General features: G+C 48.5%; 1 protein-coding gene across 1 annotated transcript in view; it reads left to right on the top strand.

Annotated features, from left to right (window-relative positions):
* Window positions 1-13,325, top strand: part of FSTL1 (follistatin like 1) — a 76,969-nt gene extending 63,644 nt beyond the window's left edge. The window contains exons 6-11 of the mRNA XM_030534244.1: window positions 2,996-3,126; window positions 7,135-7,253; window positions 8,436-8,548; window positions 9,555-9,665; window positions 11,502-11,599; window positions 11,935-13,325. Coding sequence (XP_030390104.1) covers window positions 2,996-3,126; window positions 7,135-7,253; window positions 8,436-8,548; window positions 9,555-9,665; window positions 11,502-11,599; window positions 11,935-11,979 — 617 coding nt within the window. The 3' untranslated portion in view covers window positions 11,980-13,325. The remainder of the gene's footprint in view (window positions 1-2,995; window positions 3,127-7,134; window positions 7,254-8,435; window positions 8,549-9,554; window positions 9,666-11,501; window positions 11,600-11,934) is intronic.
* Window positions 13,326-14,089: the final 764 nt, after the last annotated feature.

The raw sequence follows: 14,089 nt of genomic DNA, 5'->3' as shown, positions 1-14,089 counted from the left end.
CTCTCCTTCAGGGCTGAGAGAGGTGCTCACAGGATATATCTACAAAGCAAAGAAAGACCTGGGGCTGGCACATGGCAGCCGACTCAGGCTCGCAGGACTGGGGCTGCAGGGCTGTTTGATTGCAGTGTAAACTTCTGGGCTGCGGCTAGGCCTGAACTCTGGGACCCTCCTGCCCCACAGGGTCCTAGAGCCTGGACTCCTGCCCAAGCTCAGAAATCCACACAGCAGTGAAACAGTCCCTTAGCCCGAGCCTGAGTTGACTAGCATGGGCCAGCTGCGGATTCTTCTTTGCTGTGTAGACATACCCAGAGTGTCACAACTAAATACAAGGTGGAACAAATTATTTAGCATAAGTAGTTAACACTCATTTCAAAAAAGCTAGTGATGAGCATTTACCATCACCCTCAACCTTTTTTCCCCTCCTTTCCCCCTTATGACTGGAGATGTGTTAACTGGCCACTTCACCTTGAAAGGTCCTTTTGAAATATGTGTTAACTGTGTATGCTAAAGTTGGAGTTCTCAAACTTCAATACACTGCAGCCCCCTTCAGATAACAAAAATTATTATGTGACCCCAGGAAGAGGGACCAAAGTCTGAGCCCACCCAAGCCCCGCCTCCCTGAGAGGGAGGGCCAAAGCGCTTCAGACACAGGCAGTGGGGTTCACACTTTGGCCCCGGGTGGTGGGGCTTGGGCTTTGGCCTGGGCCCAGCAAGTCTAATGCCAGCCCTGGCGACCCATTAAAATGGGGTTGCAACCCGCTTTGGGGTCCCAACCCACAATTTGAAAACCATTGTGCTAAACAGTCTCTTTCACCTTGTACTTAGCTATGACTGAGTACATTCCCAGATCTGAGGGCAAGTCTACACTACAAAATTAAGTCAACCTAAATTATATTGACATACAGCCACTGCAGTAATTGAATTGGTTTTACACATCCACACTACGCTTCTTGTGTTGGCGGTGCACAGCCTCACCAGGAACGAATGCACCGATTTAACTGTCAGTGTGGGGCATTGTGGGATGGCTTCTGAAAGGTAGCAAGAGTCGATGTAAGCAACCCAGTGTCTACACTAACACTGCATTGACCTAACAACACGTTTCCGGAGGAGGTAGAGTTGTTAAGTCGGTGTAGTGGGAGAGTTACATCGATGAGAGCTGCCTTATGTCAACCTAACTGTACTGTAGACCAGGCCTGAGTGAGGAAGAGCTCTGTGTAAGCTTGAAAGCTTGTCTCTCACCAACAGCAGTTGGTCCATTAACAGCTATTACCTTACCCACTTTGTCACTCTAATATCCTGAGACCAACATGGCTACAACAACACTGCAAACAGAGCTCATACGGCCTTGGAAAGAGAGTTGGATTCTGTTGAAGCTTGTGCAGAATTGTTAGCATCAGCAGAATTGTTAACAAAGTTCCAATTGCAGAATCGTTAGTGTGAGGGGTACAGAGGCAGACTGCTCAACTGCACTTTCATCGTCAGAGTTACTGGTGATGATGCGCAAGATGAAAAGAACCCAGCTTGACTTCTAGGAACCAGGCTGAGTTGGTAGTGCTGATACATAAAGCACCATCCTGTTCCCTGAGCACACTTGATGTGGAGTCTTATACACAGTAAAACATGTAGTCCCATGTCCCATTTTTATGCAGACACTTTCCAAAGTATGCTTCAAGGATGGCTACATTATTGTGCTGGTGAAAGAGAGCAGCACTGTTTTGTGAATAGGGGACTGCACTGAGAGTCAGGAGACCTAGGTTCTCTTCTACCAACCTGCTGTGTGACTTTAGGGAAGTTTCTTAACCTCCCTGCACCCATTTCCCCTCCCACTCCTTGTCTGTCTATACTGTAAGCTCTTCAAAACATGGACTGTCTTTTACTGTGTGTATACTGTATACAGTGCTTAATACAATAGAGTCTTGCTTTCAGTGAAGGCCTTTAGGAGCTGTCATAATACAAATAATAAATAATAATTAATAATCCTTATAAGACAAATCAATTCCTGAATGCAAACCTAAGGCAAAGGACCTTCTCAGGGCGTGACAGTCATATCATAATGACCAAGGAATTCATAACTGACCTTACAAAACCCCCAGCTACTGTCTCCCTGTCTGTTTGGTCATTAGAGGTTTTCTTTTCAGCCATAAGGACTAGATCCTTAGGGCCAGATCCTCAGCTGGGGTAAACTGTCATAGCGCCCTTGACTTCAATGGAGATGTGACAATTAACACAAATTGAGGGCCTGGCCCTAAGTTTTTGGGTTTTTTAAATAAAAGATTCGTTTCTGGCACATACAACTGCAGCCACCATGGGAGAGTGGTGGCTTAGCAAACAAACCCAGTTCCATCTTTGATGAGCACTAACTCCCTTCTTTTTTGTATGCAGTGGTGTCACAGCCATGACAGACATAGTGGAGCAGCCTGGAAACTGAAATCCCTTCCCCCTGAGAGACACTGGCAGAGGGTGTAGTAAGGGAAGTTTGCCCATCCCACACTATTCCTATACTGTGGATAGAGAACTTTATTGTCTCCATGGCTGCCAATCTGGGGCCTTTCACCAGTGCTAAATATGTTTGCTCTCCCCATGACAGCCAGTATGGTCAGCCTCCTTCCCTCCTCAGGCTGGGCGTTCTTTCAACCTATTGGAGGATAACATTGTGTGCGACCAGAGAGTAGTCAGCTCTGGATCCATCTTTGTCATCTTCCACATGCTGCATGACAAGAGGGAGAGGAAGTCACCGAAGCAATTGGGATTGAGAGGATTAAGTCGTTACCATTCTCCTGCCTTTCCACTGGGTGTCACCCTCATCCCAAATATTGTTCACTGCTCAGCACCTCCAGCTGGGGTTGGAGATTGCTGATCTCCAGTTCGCACCCCTTCTGTGATAAAAGGAAACTCTATCACTTGTAACCTGGTGTTGGTTTTTCAATTGTTTCTTGATGTTCTCTCAGTTGTATTTCTTCTTGGCTCACCCTTTCTTTCCCTTCTTCCTGAGCAGTTGTTTGCTACCAGTCTGACAGGGACGAGCTCCGGCGCCGCATTATCCAATGGCTTGAGGCCGAGATCGTCCCAGATGGCTGGTTCTCAAAGGGCAGCAATTACAGCGAAGTCCTGGACAAGTATTTCAAGGTAAAGAGGGCTGGGGCGGCCCTAGAGATGAGCTCTTGTTTCCTGCCTTACACTCTTATGCAGTGCTGCTGTCACTCTGCAGTGACATGCCAGGTGGCTACAGTAAGTGAAACCCCCTGCAGTGCGATTAGGGCCAGAACATCTGGGGCGGTTCTTATGTAATATAAAGAGTGACCAAGTACGGGTGCGGGGCTGCCTGCAGCAGCCCCTCCCTCCCCCACACGGGCAGCTGCCCACCCCTTCCCCCTCTTATCCCTCAGTTGAGGTACAGGAGCATCTTTGAAACTATGTAATTCATTAGGGGACGGGTGGGTCCTGAATGTTGCATATTTGTTTCAGTGTTACAAAGTGTTACAAGGGGTGGGTGGGTCTTGAAAATCACCAAAAAATGTGTTATGTAATTTATGGGCAGCCTCACAGGAGCCAGAGCAGCTGAGAGGCAGCAAGAAGCTGGAGCCTCCTCCCATCTGAGGAGGGCTCCTTGCTCCAGCTGGCAGACATGCCCTGGAGGGGGTGGGAGACAGACCTGAGTGGGGCGGGAAGAAGGGGACAGGTCTCTTGGGATAGGTGGGGCTGGGGAACTGCAAAGGGAAAACTGAGAAAAAAGGAGAGGAAGATGTAAGTGCTGAGCCTTCAGAGACAAGAAACCCAGAAGGGAAGCACAGGGAAGAGGCTGGGGATGGAGGGTGGCTTGGGGTGGTCCTAGCCCTTTGCCCCAATTCAGATTGGGGTGGGAGGCATGTGGGGGCTTTTCCTTGGGAGCCCAATCTCAAAGGATAAAGCGCCTGATGCGGCAGAGACTCGGCTCAAATCCCCAGCTGTGAAGAGAGAGAATAACCTCTTATGCTTCCCAGCTTTTTCATTCAGCGCCTTCCTTGGAGTCAGTAAATTCCCCTTCCCTTCTGTGGCAGATCACACACTCCCTGCTTGCTTCTGCCACCTTCAGCACATCTCTCCCTCCCCATCCTGACATGGCCCAGAGCCTGCGGGGAGTTGGGGACCAGGTGGTTTAAATAAGGAGATGTTGACAGTGAGAGATTAATGGCACCTGACAGGAGTTAGCTCTGAAATTTGCCGTAGCAATGGGACCTGAGAAGCCAGCCAAGCTCTCAGCCTTTATAGCTATTAACACTGGTGCCTTTTATGGGAGCCCTCTAGTGATTCACTGCCTCAGGCTTACCCATGGGCACCTGCCATCACCCCAAATGATGGGGTGACCTGCAGAGTAGAGCTACGCAATCCCTCCCCCCCACAAACACTGTCCCCAGCTCCTTCCTAAAAGGGCCACCCTGTGCCACAGGCTGTGATGTATTATCCAGAGCCAGCCATGTGCTCTCTCCGCTGATGTCAGCACTTTGAGGAGCACGCCCCCTGCTATGAGCCTAATGAAAACTGTGTCTGCAGCACAGAGACAAACCAGCCCCTGCTGGCTTGATTGAGCATCTCACTGTTCCCCCTTTCCTTTGTCTGCTGATTCCAGCCTCAGGCTGGGGAATACTCCCGTGACAAAGCCATAGCCTTTCTCCGCACAAAAGCAAAAGCTAACACCTTCCCCTCCCAGTTTATCCTGGGCATTTAATGGCATCCACCAGGAATGTCCATTCCCCAGGGGCTTTACAGTATTTTGGGATGAAATTCAGTCTGTGTGAGAACTGGGGACTAACAAGGCTGATATTAGTTAGACATAATAAATGGTGGTGGAGATTGTGCAAATATTCCTCCATAGCTTGACAAATGCCTGCTAAACCCAGGGTTGTGAGTTCAATCCTTGAGGGGGCCACTTAGGGGTCTGGGGCAAAAATCAGTACTTGGTCCTGCTAGTGAAGGCAGGGGGCTGGACTCGATGATCTTTCAAGGTCCCTTCCAGTTCTAGGAGATAGGATAGAAAATGCATCTCAATCCTGACATGTAGGAATTCTACTGTACCCATGGGAACCTCACCCAGTATTGGCCAATGCCCCTCACTCCTGCCCTGCAGCCCTCTTCCCCCCCCCCAGGCTATTCCAGCCCTGGGCTCCCCACACAGCTCTGCCAATGCCCCTCACTCCTGCCCTGCAGTTGTTCTTCCTCCCCGCCCCCTGCTATCCCGGTATTGGGTTCCCCAAACAGCTTGGCCAATGCACCTTAATCCTGACCTGCAGCACCACCTATTCATCCACTGTGGATACTGCAACCCATTTTTGTTCAATTCAATAGCAGGGACTATAGGAGGAAACTAGTTTCCTCTTCTTTTTGAACAGTGGTCAGCAGTTAGGTGGCTAAGCCATTTCCCTTATGAGACTCTGTCTTGTGAGATGCATTAATGTGACTCAAGTATGGGACATGAGCCACCAAAGCCTCTACGTTCAAAGGGATTTGTGTCAAGTGCTATTAGGCCTCTTGATCTCGTACAGGGACCTCAGGGCAGCAGAGGGACATGCAGTGCTGGACAAAGCAGACTTCACTGAACCTGATTCTGTGGAAACTGTGGCCCTCCTTGTAAACAATGTTGTGGGACATGGGGTGTTCAGAGCCCAAGGAGCTAGAGACACATTAGCAGGACAGTTATGCACTGGCTGCAGAGAGGATAATGATTTTCCCTGCCCTACCACTTTTCATCCGAGGGTCTGAAAGCAACCTACAGGAACTGATGAATGGAGCCTCAGGCACCAGAGGGGACTAAGACACAAGGAGTGGAAATGTCTTGACCCAGCCACACAGCAAAATTTCTCCAGCACCTTTTATAGCATTCAGTAAACAGGATTCTTTTCTCCCACCTCTGCATTGCAACCACCTGAGCTGGGAAGGGACACAACAGCTACTGAAAAGTGCACTGCAAGACTATGCACCAGTTTAGGATAGGAAGTGAAAAGGAATCCTGCATCTATGTGAAACTGCAGAAGGAATTTATGAAGATATTTACTCTCCTTGGAATTTAGCTAGGACACTGTGGCTAAACACTCCACTCTTGAGTGACATGCGGCCTTCATGGCTACTGTGAAAATACCTGTTCTTTTCTTTAAATCTGTAGCTGGAACACAGGCATATGGGGGCTGAGGATGGTTCTAGACAGAAGCTCTGCAGTGAAGCAGAGACAGACAGAGCAGCTTGAGGGATAATACTCGTTTCCTTATTTCTAATGAAGTCTCTTGCTCAGAGTTAGCAGAAAATTGACTCTTCCTGTGATTCTTTGCCATTAGCACATGACAGTCAAGACCCTAGTTTTACACCTATCTGAAAGTTTGCACCAACCCGGCACCTCTAAAACATAATTGGTCCATTTCTTGCCAGAGAATGGCTAAGGGCCACCTGGAACAAATGGAGGAAATGATCTGATCATGCTGCTGCCATAAAACAAGCAGCCAGAGGTGGATGAGAATCAGCACGAACTAGTGGCCAGTGCAGAGGAGTGGGAATCCTGCATTCTCATCTGAGCTCTAACACCAACTCCCTGGGTGGTATAGATAAGTCACTTCCTATCTATAAGCTTCGGTTTCCTTTTCTGCAGAATAGCGGGAAATGATATCTGCCCCATAAAAGAGTAAGGGTTTGAAGATGCAAAATGCTACACAGCAAATAAAGCTGGGTGAAAATTTTTGGACCTCTAGTTTATTTGATGAAAATTGCAGTTTGGGGTGACCAGAACTGTTCAGAAATTTGACCTAAATAGTTTCAGCCATTGACAAAATGGCCAGAGGAAGAGATGGTGCTGCAGCTGCTGGCACTTCCCCCTTCTTTCCTTCTCTCCCTTTCCATCTCCTGCCCTTCGCTCCCCACTCCACCCCCAACCTTTAGCCCAGTGAGAAGGCCACTCACTTGGGATGTGGGAATCCGGGCTGTAGAGCAGACCCCATTTCTGATTCGGTTCAGCCCACACCAAACTTTGTTTTTCCAATTTATTAGCACTGCCACTGAGCTAAAGAATCGGTCATTCACCCAGCTCCATTTACAAGTGTGTGTGGAAAAGGGAAAGGAATGGGAACAGGACAATGCCTCAGCCCTCTAGTGTCCATCTTCTCACCCCTACAGAGCTTCGATGGTGGGGATTCTCGCCTGGACTCCAATGAGTTCCTGAAGTTTGTGGAACAGAATGAAACTGCTATTAACATCACCACCTATGTGGACCAAGAGACCAACAAGCTACTCAGGTAACCTGGGGCAGGGAGGCAAGCAGGAGGGGCAGCAGATGTGAAGGGAGAGCTAGCTGCTAATCATTAGTCAAACCACCATTGGGAAGTGACACTCAAAATGGCAAGAGAATTCACACCAACCTCAAGTATCAGAGGGGTAGCCTTGTTAGTCTGTATCCACAAAAACAATGAGGAGTTGGGTGGCACCTTAAAGACTAACAGATTTATTTGGGCATAAGCTTTCGTGAGTAAAATACCCACTTCTTCAGATACAGGGAGCAAAAATTACAGATACAGGCATAGATATACTGGCACATGAAGAGAAGGGAGTTACCTTACAAGTGGAGAACTAGCGTTGACAAGGGCAATTCAGTCAGTGTGGATGTGGTCCACTCCCAATAACTGATGAGGAGGTGTCAATACCAAGAGAGGGAAAATTGCTTTTGTAGTGAGCCAGCCACTCTCAGTCCCTATTCAAGCCCAAATTAATGATGTTAAATTTGCAAATGAATTGAACCTCTGCAGTTTCTCTTTGAAGTCTGTTTTTGAAGTTTTTTTGTTGAAGGATGGCTACTTTTAAATCTGTTACTGAATGTCCAGGGAGATTGAAGTATTATCCTACTGGCTTCAACCTCAGTATCTTGCAAATCCAGTCCTCCTTGCTTTCCAGAATGCCTGAAATAAAACAGAAATTGCATCAGGATTAAGCATTTAATCTGACCTGAAATTTTTTCAACTTTTCTATTCACTAAAAATTGAGAAAAAAAATGTGTTTTCAGTTTGACTCAAAAGGAAACACTTTTTTGATTTTTCAGACTTGCCAGCTAAATGAAAAATCCGTTCTGGGCCCATCTCTACCTGGGCTGCTGGTGGGGGACAGGGGGAAGGCAGAAGTTCACAGCGATGCCTCCATTCTGCAGTAAAACTAACAATAAAATATTATTGATAAGGCTGAGCTGGAGATTTGCTTCTGCTACTAACTTGTTCAGAATAACTCCCCAGCAAAGCAGCAATCGGAGCCTGTTTCTCCTCTGCTGTATGTAGTAGATTCTATTACAACAGTCACTTTGCTGGCCTGGCACCGAGCTCTAGCACTTACTGCCCTGCACTTACTTGTCCAGATCCCTGCACCAGGAAGAGCAGGGGCCATAGGAGAGACAGCAACCTGACCCCATGCCCATTGTATCTATTTCCTTTCAGGGGACTCTGTGTGGATGCCCTCATTGAGCTGTCTGATGAGAATGCCGACTGGAAACTCAGCTTCAATGAGTTCCTCAAGTGCCTCAATCCGTCCTTCAACCCACCAGAGAAAAGTATGTTCTTTTCCCCTGCACAAGGGGCAGACAGAGGCTCCAGAAATGGGGGAGAGAATAGACGAGCTTAGAGCCAGACACAGGAGGCAGGCACTCTAAAACTTGTCCAATACATCTCACTTCTGTCCTGCAGCCCCACTGCTATTCCGGTGCTGGGCTGCCCACACAGCCCTGCCAATGCACCTCAGTCCTGCCCTGCAGCCCCACTGCTATTCCGGTGCTGGGCTCCCCACACACCCCTGCCAATGCCCCTCAGTCCTGCCCTGCAGCCTCCCCTTGTATTAAGGTGTATGGGATGTGGGTTTCAAAAAGGCAGGTCAGTGCGGAATGTATGTTTAGATGATCAAGTAAGGGATTCAGCAGTGGGGAAATGAGTCACGTGAGGAGAGTGCATGTCTGAACAATTGAGGCGGCTGGGCACTGAGCAAGTCTTAGTCCAGAGAAAAGCCTTGCCTTGCTCTGGCTTTCAGTTACAAGATACCCTCCCTGGCCATCTTTCTGTAGCTCATCAGCCTTCTGAACCCAATTTAGATTTACAATTTACATGGAAACGGCTCAGCGTTCTAAGGGTTAAACATCATTTAGCGGCTGATCTAATTGTCTCACTAGGGAGTGTGCTCCCCAGTAGGCCAGGAGAGTCGGGGTTCATGTCCTACACAAAGGCTTAGTGTGATGATACAATGAACTCAGTGGTGATGATACAGTGCAGGCCATGGTGATACTGCTAGTGGAACAGAAAAGTGAACTCCCTCGTGCCCCTTCCAGTGGAAAGTCAGATACCCCACAAGCACTCCCTGAAAATGCTGTCCATGGTGCTCTTTGACAGAAGATGGGGCTTCAGGTCCCAGAGTGGGTGGGAGTGACAAATAGAGGCTGTGGTGGCCCCTGCTGTATTAACTCACAAGTGCTTTGGGGAGACTTGAGGAAACAAAGAACTCCCAGAATCCAATTGCCTGTATCTGCCCTGTACATCAAAGCCAGTTCTCCTTGTTCTTGCTCCTTCTAGAATGTGCCCTTGAAGATGAAACATATGAGGATGGAGCTGAGACCCAAGTGGAGTGCAACCGCTGCGTCTGTGCCTGTGGGAACTGGGTGTGCACTGCCATGACCTGTGAGGGTAGGTACAACCTGCAAAGGGCTGGGGCAAGTAGGAAGTTACAGAGGAAGTTTTGTCTTCTGGTTGTTGCAAGGCGCTGGGTTTCTGGGCCTGTGACTTCTATTCCCAGCTCTTCAGAATCATAGAATATCAGGGTTGGAAGGGACCTCAAGAGATCATCTAGTCCAACCCCCTGCTCAAAGCAGGACCAATCCCCAAATCCCTAAATGGTCCTCTCAAGGATTGAACTCACAACCCTGGGTTTAGCCTGCCAATGCTCTTGCTCGCAGTCATTGTAAGACCTTGAGCAAGTCACTTCCCTCTATGTGCCTCAGTGTCCCCATCTTCTGTAAAATAGGGATTATTATCCTGTCCTACTCCAGAGGGAGGTGAGGAGACTTAATTCATGACTGTTAGAGAAGTGCCTTGAGAGCCTTCAAATAAAAGCTCTTACAGAAGGAAAAATAATTATTATTTGTATGAAGGGAAGTATCCTTTATAATGAAACTTGACCGATCATCCATCTCTTGTCCCTTGGGATGTCTCCTCACACCAGTTTCAAGCTGTGACAGCCGTGCTACAGATGGGGAAGCCCTAGTGGGTTTCTTAATTGGGCGCCTTACATTAGGATGATCAACTCATCTCACAGAGTTCATTGCACATTTGGAAGCCAGTTGGTCTCCCTGTGTAAGACTTTGGGAAATGCTTTATTCTCTTGATAAACAGCCAGCCCACCCTCATGGCGCTGCTCTGCATTCTTTTGGCCTCCCTGCTTCTTATGAAGGGCCTTTGCATGGAAACAGCACCTCTGTTTCTTAACACATTACCTCTTAAGAGTGTTGGTAGCATAGTAGCTCTCACTGAGAGACACGCCAGCACCATGAACAGATGTGGAGATAGTAAAACAGTGACCAGTGTTAACAGAACTACTTCAAAAATTCATTTGGTGATAACACAGTAGAGGCCTCTGAATTGATTCACCCCAGTGAACCGTTTCCCTTTGCCCCTAGTAACAGGAATACCTGATTCAGAGAAGATGCTGTTTTAATCCTGATACTGTTATCTAGGAAGTTGTGGATCCCTTTATGCTATGAGGCAGGCCTACGGGGTTGGGTGGCTGGGAGAGAGACTGTACCTGCTGTCTGCCCAGTGCTAGCATCAGAGGTGACTGTAGGACACCCTGCATGGCCACTGAGCGTGGGTCATTGAAGTGGAGGGAGAAAACAAGTAGCATGCAATGGGCTAACAATCCTCGCCGTTTCTGCCTGTGTCATAGCTATGGCGGGACCAAAGGCTGCTGTCAGAGGAGTAAACAGACCAAAGTGGCATGAGTGTCAGGCAGATCTGAATACCAGTAAATGAGCAAAAAGCATCTCCATTAAGTGGAATTAAATATCCTTGGGCTTCCGTATGTTCCCTGAGAGAGGTCCTGAATAAGCAGATGTGCCAATTAAATGGAGTGCATCATGCGTATTTCTATCTGCCTAAGATTTGTTTAGCCAGTGAAGGTGTTTAGTTGTGACTGGCTTTCTTTTTCAATAATAAGCAGGGAGGGCAAAGCCTAGTTCATTTCTGATGTATTTATCTTTTTCTCTTGGGGGAGTTGCATGGATACACACCTCATATACCTCAGGCGGAGACAGACTCCTCCCTCTTTCCTGACAGCAATGGAGGAGGGGTCAGAACTCACCAGCTCTCATTTCTCCAGACAAAGCAAGCCCCAGTGAGCCTGAGATCTGTTGTGGCATGACACAGGCTGAACCTACCCAGGCTCTCTCCTGGCCTTCCACCTCCATATCACCATCTGAGAGCTGTCCTAACATCTGGGATGGCTCTAAACGTCACTTGTGTTTTCAGGGAAGAGCCAGAAGGTGCCTGTAGGGGGGCAGCAACCCGAGGAGGAGCTGACTGAGGAGGAGCTGGCCAGATACGTTCAAGAACTGCAAAAGCATCAGGTTAGGCTGGAATCTCTTTGTCCAGAATCTGTGTGGAAATTTCTCCTTGCTAGAGATCTCCTTCCTCTGTATCTCAGATATTTCCTGGCAAAGAAGGGGAGTACACTGGCTTTTGGGAGGGGGGAACTCCCTTTCTCCCTTTGGGATGGTCCCTCCATGGCAGGGGCGAGGCACATTCGATGGAGGTAGTTTGAGGGGTGAGGGTGGAATGCCGGGCCAGCCGCTGCCCGTGTTGTACCGTCCTGTGGAGAAACAGAAGCCTTCAGTCTGCTGGCCCCTCTCACTAGCACTAATGTGGAATCGCAGGGCCTCAATCTAATGCTCTCTCTCTGCAGGAGACGGCTGAGAAGACCAAGCGAATGAGCACCAAAGAGATGTAAGGGACCTCCTCACTGGAGGAGCCCAGGGAACAGGCCAGATCCGCTGTCCTGTCCTTCAGCGCCAACCTCAATATGCACAAGTGTCTTCTACAGTCGCCCAGTCACAGATATTTACATTGTTTAGCAATGAGGTTTTTGTTTTGTTATTAAAAAAGGAAGCAGGGGAGGGGAGCACAGTCCACCTGGTTGGGGAAGTCACTGCTGGAGACTAGTGAGAACAGGAGGGAATTACAGCAGCCTCTAGGATATCCCTCACAGAGGACATCTTCTCTGCAGTCCAGAGAGAGGGCCAACTAAGGCAATGAGCAGGGAATTCTGTGCCAAAAGGAAAACCTGGGGAAGAGGGAGGTAAGTGCTGGAGGGGGGGGTTAACCTCCTGGGAATCTTCCAGTTTCTAGGGTTTAAGATGCACCCGCTTTGGCAGCAGGAACATGTAAGGGAATGTTCTGTGGCTGAGCATACATCCTATGGGGCACAATCAGCCAGGGATGTGGCCTCAGGTCACCATCTTCTTGTCTTCCCTGTGCCTTTCTGCCTTCCCCCAACCTCCTTCTCTCCTGTTCTCCTTTCTGTCCTTTCCCCATCCTCCCTGTCCACCTGGCACTGTCTTTCCCCCTCCAGCTTCCATGGGCCTCACCTCAGGCATCTCCCCTTGTGTTAATTGACTACTTGACTCCTGGAGTTCCTAGTGAGCTGCCCAGCATGCGCCTCCCTGCCTGCAGCCAGCCACTCCTAGCAACTCCTACAATGCCTTGTGGGCCCCAAAGTCACACTATTCCCTTTGACATCTTCCTGGCCCCCTCTCTCCAGTCCCATCACAAAGATTCTACATTACAATATTTTCTCTTATCACACTCACACCCTTTTTGTTTTACAACTTTATTTTCTAGGGTAGCAACTGAGCTTTTGTATTTTTAGGCAGTAGCTTTAGATATTTTGCTATTGAAAGTGCTTCAAATCCTGTGCCTGGTTTGCATTTGCCTGTATCCAGCACGTACGATCAGCACAACAGCTTCAGGGCACCTCTCAGCTTAGTGCTGCAGTGTCCCTCACAGTAGAGGGAGACAGGATTCGATATAGTAAATATAAAGGGGATTCTTTATTGAGGCTGCTGGACACAGACAGACCCTGTGCTTCTCTCTCTGACTCTCTAGTGTGCAGACTATCCCACCCTGTGCTGCCAGGTTTTACCGCAGGAGGTCTCCCTAAATCACATGAATGCCTGGAAGGAAGTGCAGGCTACACTAAATAAGGGACAGAGGGACTGTCCTTCTACCCCGATATAACGCGACCCGATATAACATGAATTCAGATATAACGTGGTAAAGCAGTGCTCCAGGGGGGCAGGGCTGCGCACTCCAGTGGATCAAAGCAAGTTCGATATAATGCAGTTTCACCTATAACACGGCAAGATTTTTTTGGCTCCTGAGGACAGTGCTATATCGGGGTAGAGGTGTATATCTATCAGCTGCAGCCTGCAATGTGAGTGATCATCTCTGTCCCTCTGTCCAATTTGAGGGTAAATCAGCCAGATTGTCTTTGGCCTGTATTCTGAGGTCCCACCTGAATTGGGTGGGACCTCAGAAAAGGAGCAGGGGTAAGACGTGCGCACATCCCCCTGTGGCAGCCTGCCAAGCCTATATGTTCCAATCAGTCCATAGCTGACTGTCGTAGCTTCCCTTTCAGGATCATTTTCTTTTGGCCACTTTTTTTTTTCCTCTGAGCACTGGGCCTAGTTACAACTGTGATACTCTTTGAGGGAATGGTCTTTTGTCAGCGACCCTGTCCCTTCAAGCCCAATGGGTTCTCCTGTTATATTCAACTTTACTTCATATATACACACACACACGCCCAATTCCCTGTTCCAGTCATGCCTTGATGCACATTCCCAGTCATTACGCTTAGGCTGAGTCAAGATGATTCTGGCTTCAGTCTTCTCCCTTTGAATAAGCTGAACGATCACCTCATGTCCTGCACTCTAGTGATTACTCAAGCAAACGTCCCATTGGCCTCAGTTAGAGTTAGTTCTGCTTGAAGCAAGATTAGCAAGGCTGAGCTGTAGCCTTCTCTTTATTCAAAGCGCTTTCCAGGCAGAGAAGGGGAAGAGTGA

Source organism: Gopherus evgoodei, chromosome 1, assembly GCF_007399415.2.
Source record: "Gopherus evgoodei ecotype Sinaloan lineage chromosome 1, rGopEvg1_v1.p, whole genome shotgun sequence".
In the NCBI taxonomy this organism is placed as follows: Eukaryota; Metazoa; Chordata; order Testudines; family Testudinidae; genus Gopherus; species Gopherus evgoodei.
The sequence above is the reverse complement of the archived record's forward strand: the minus strand, read 5'-3'. Positions and strand labels throughout refer to the sequence as shown.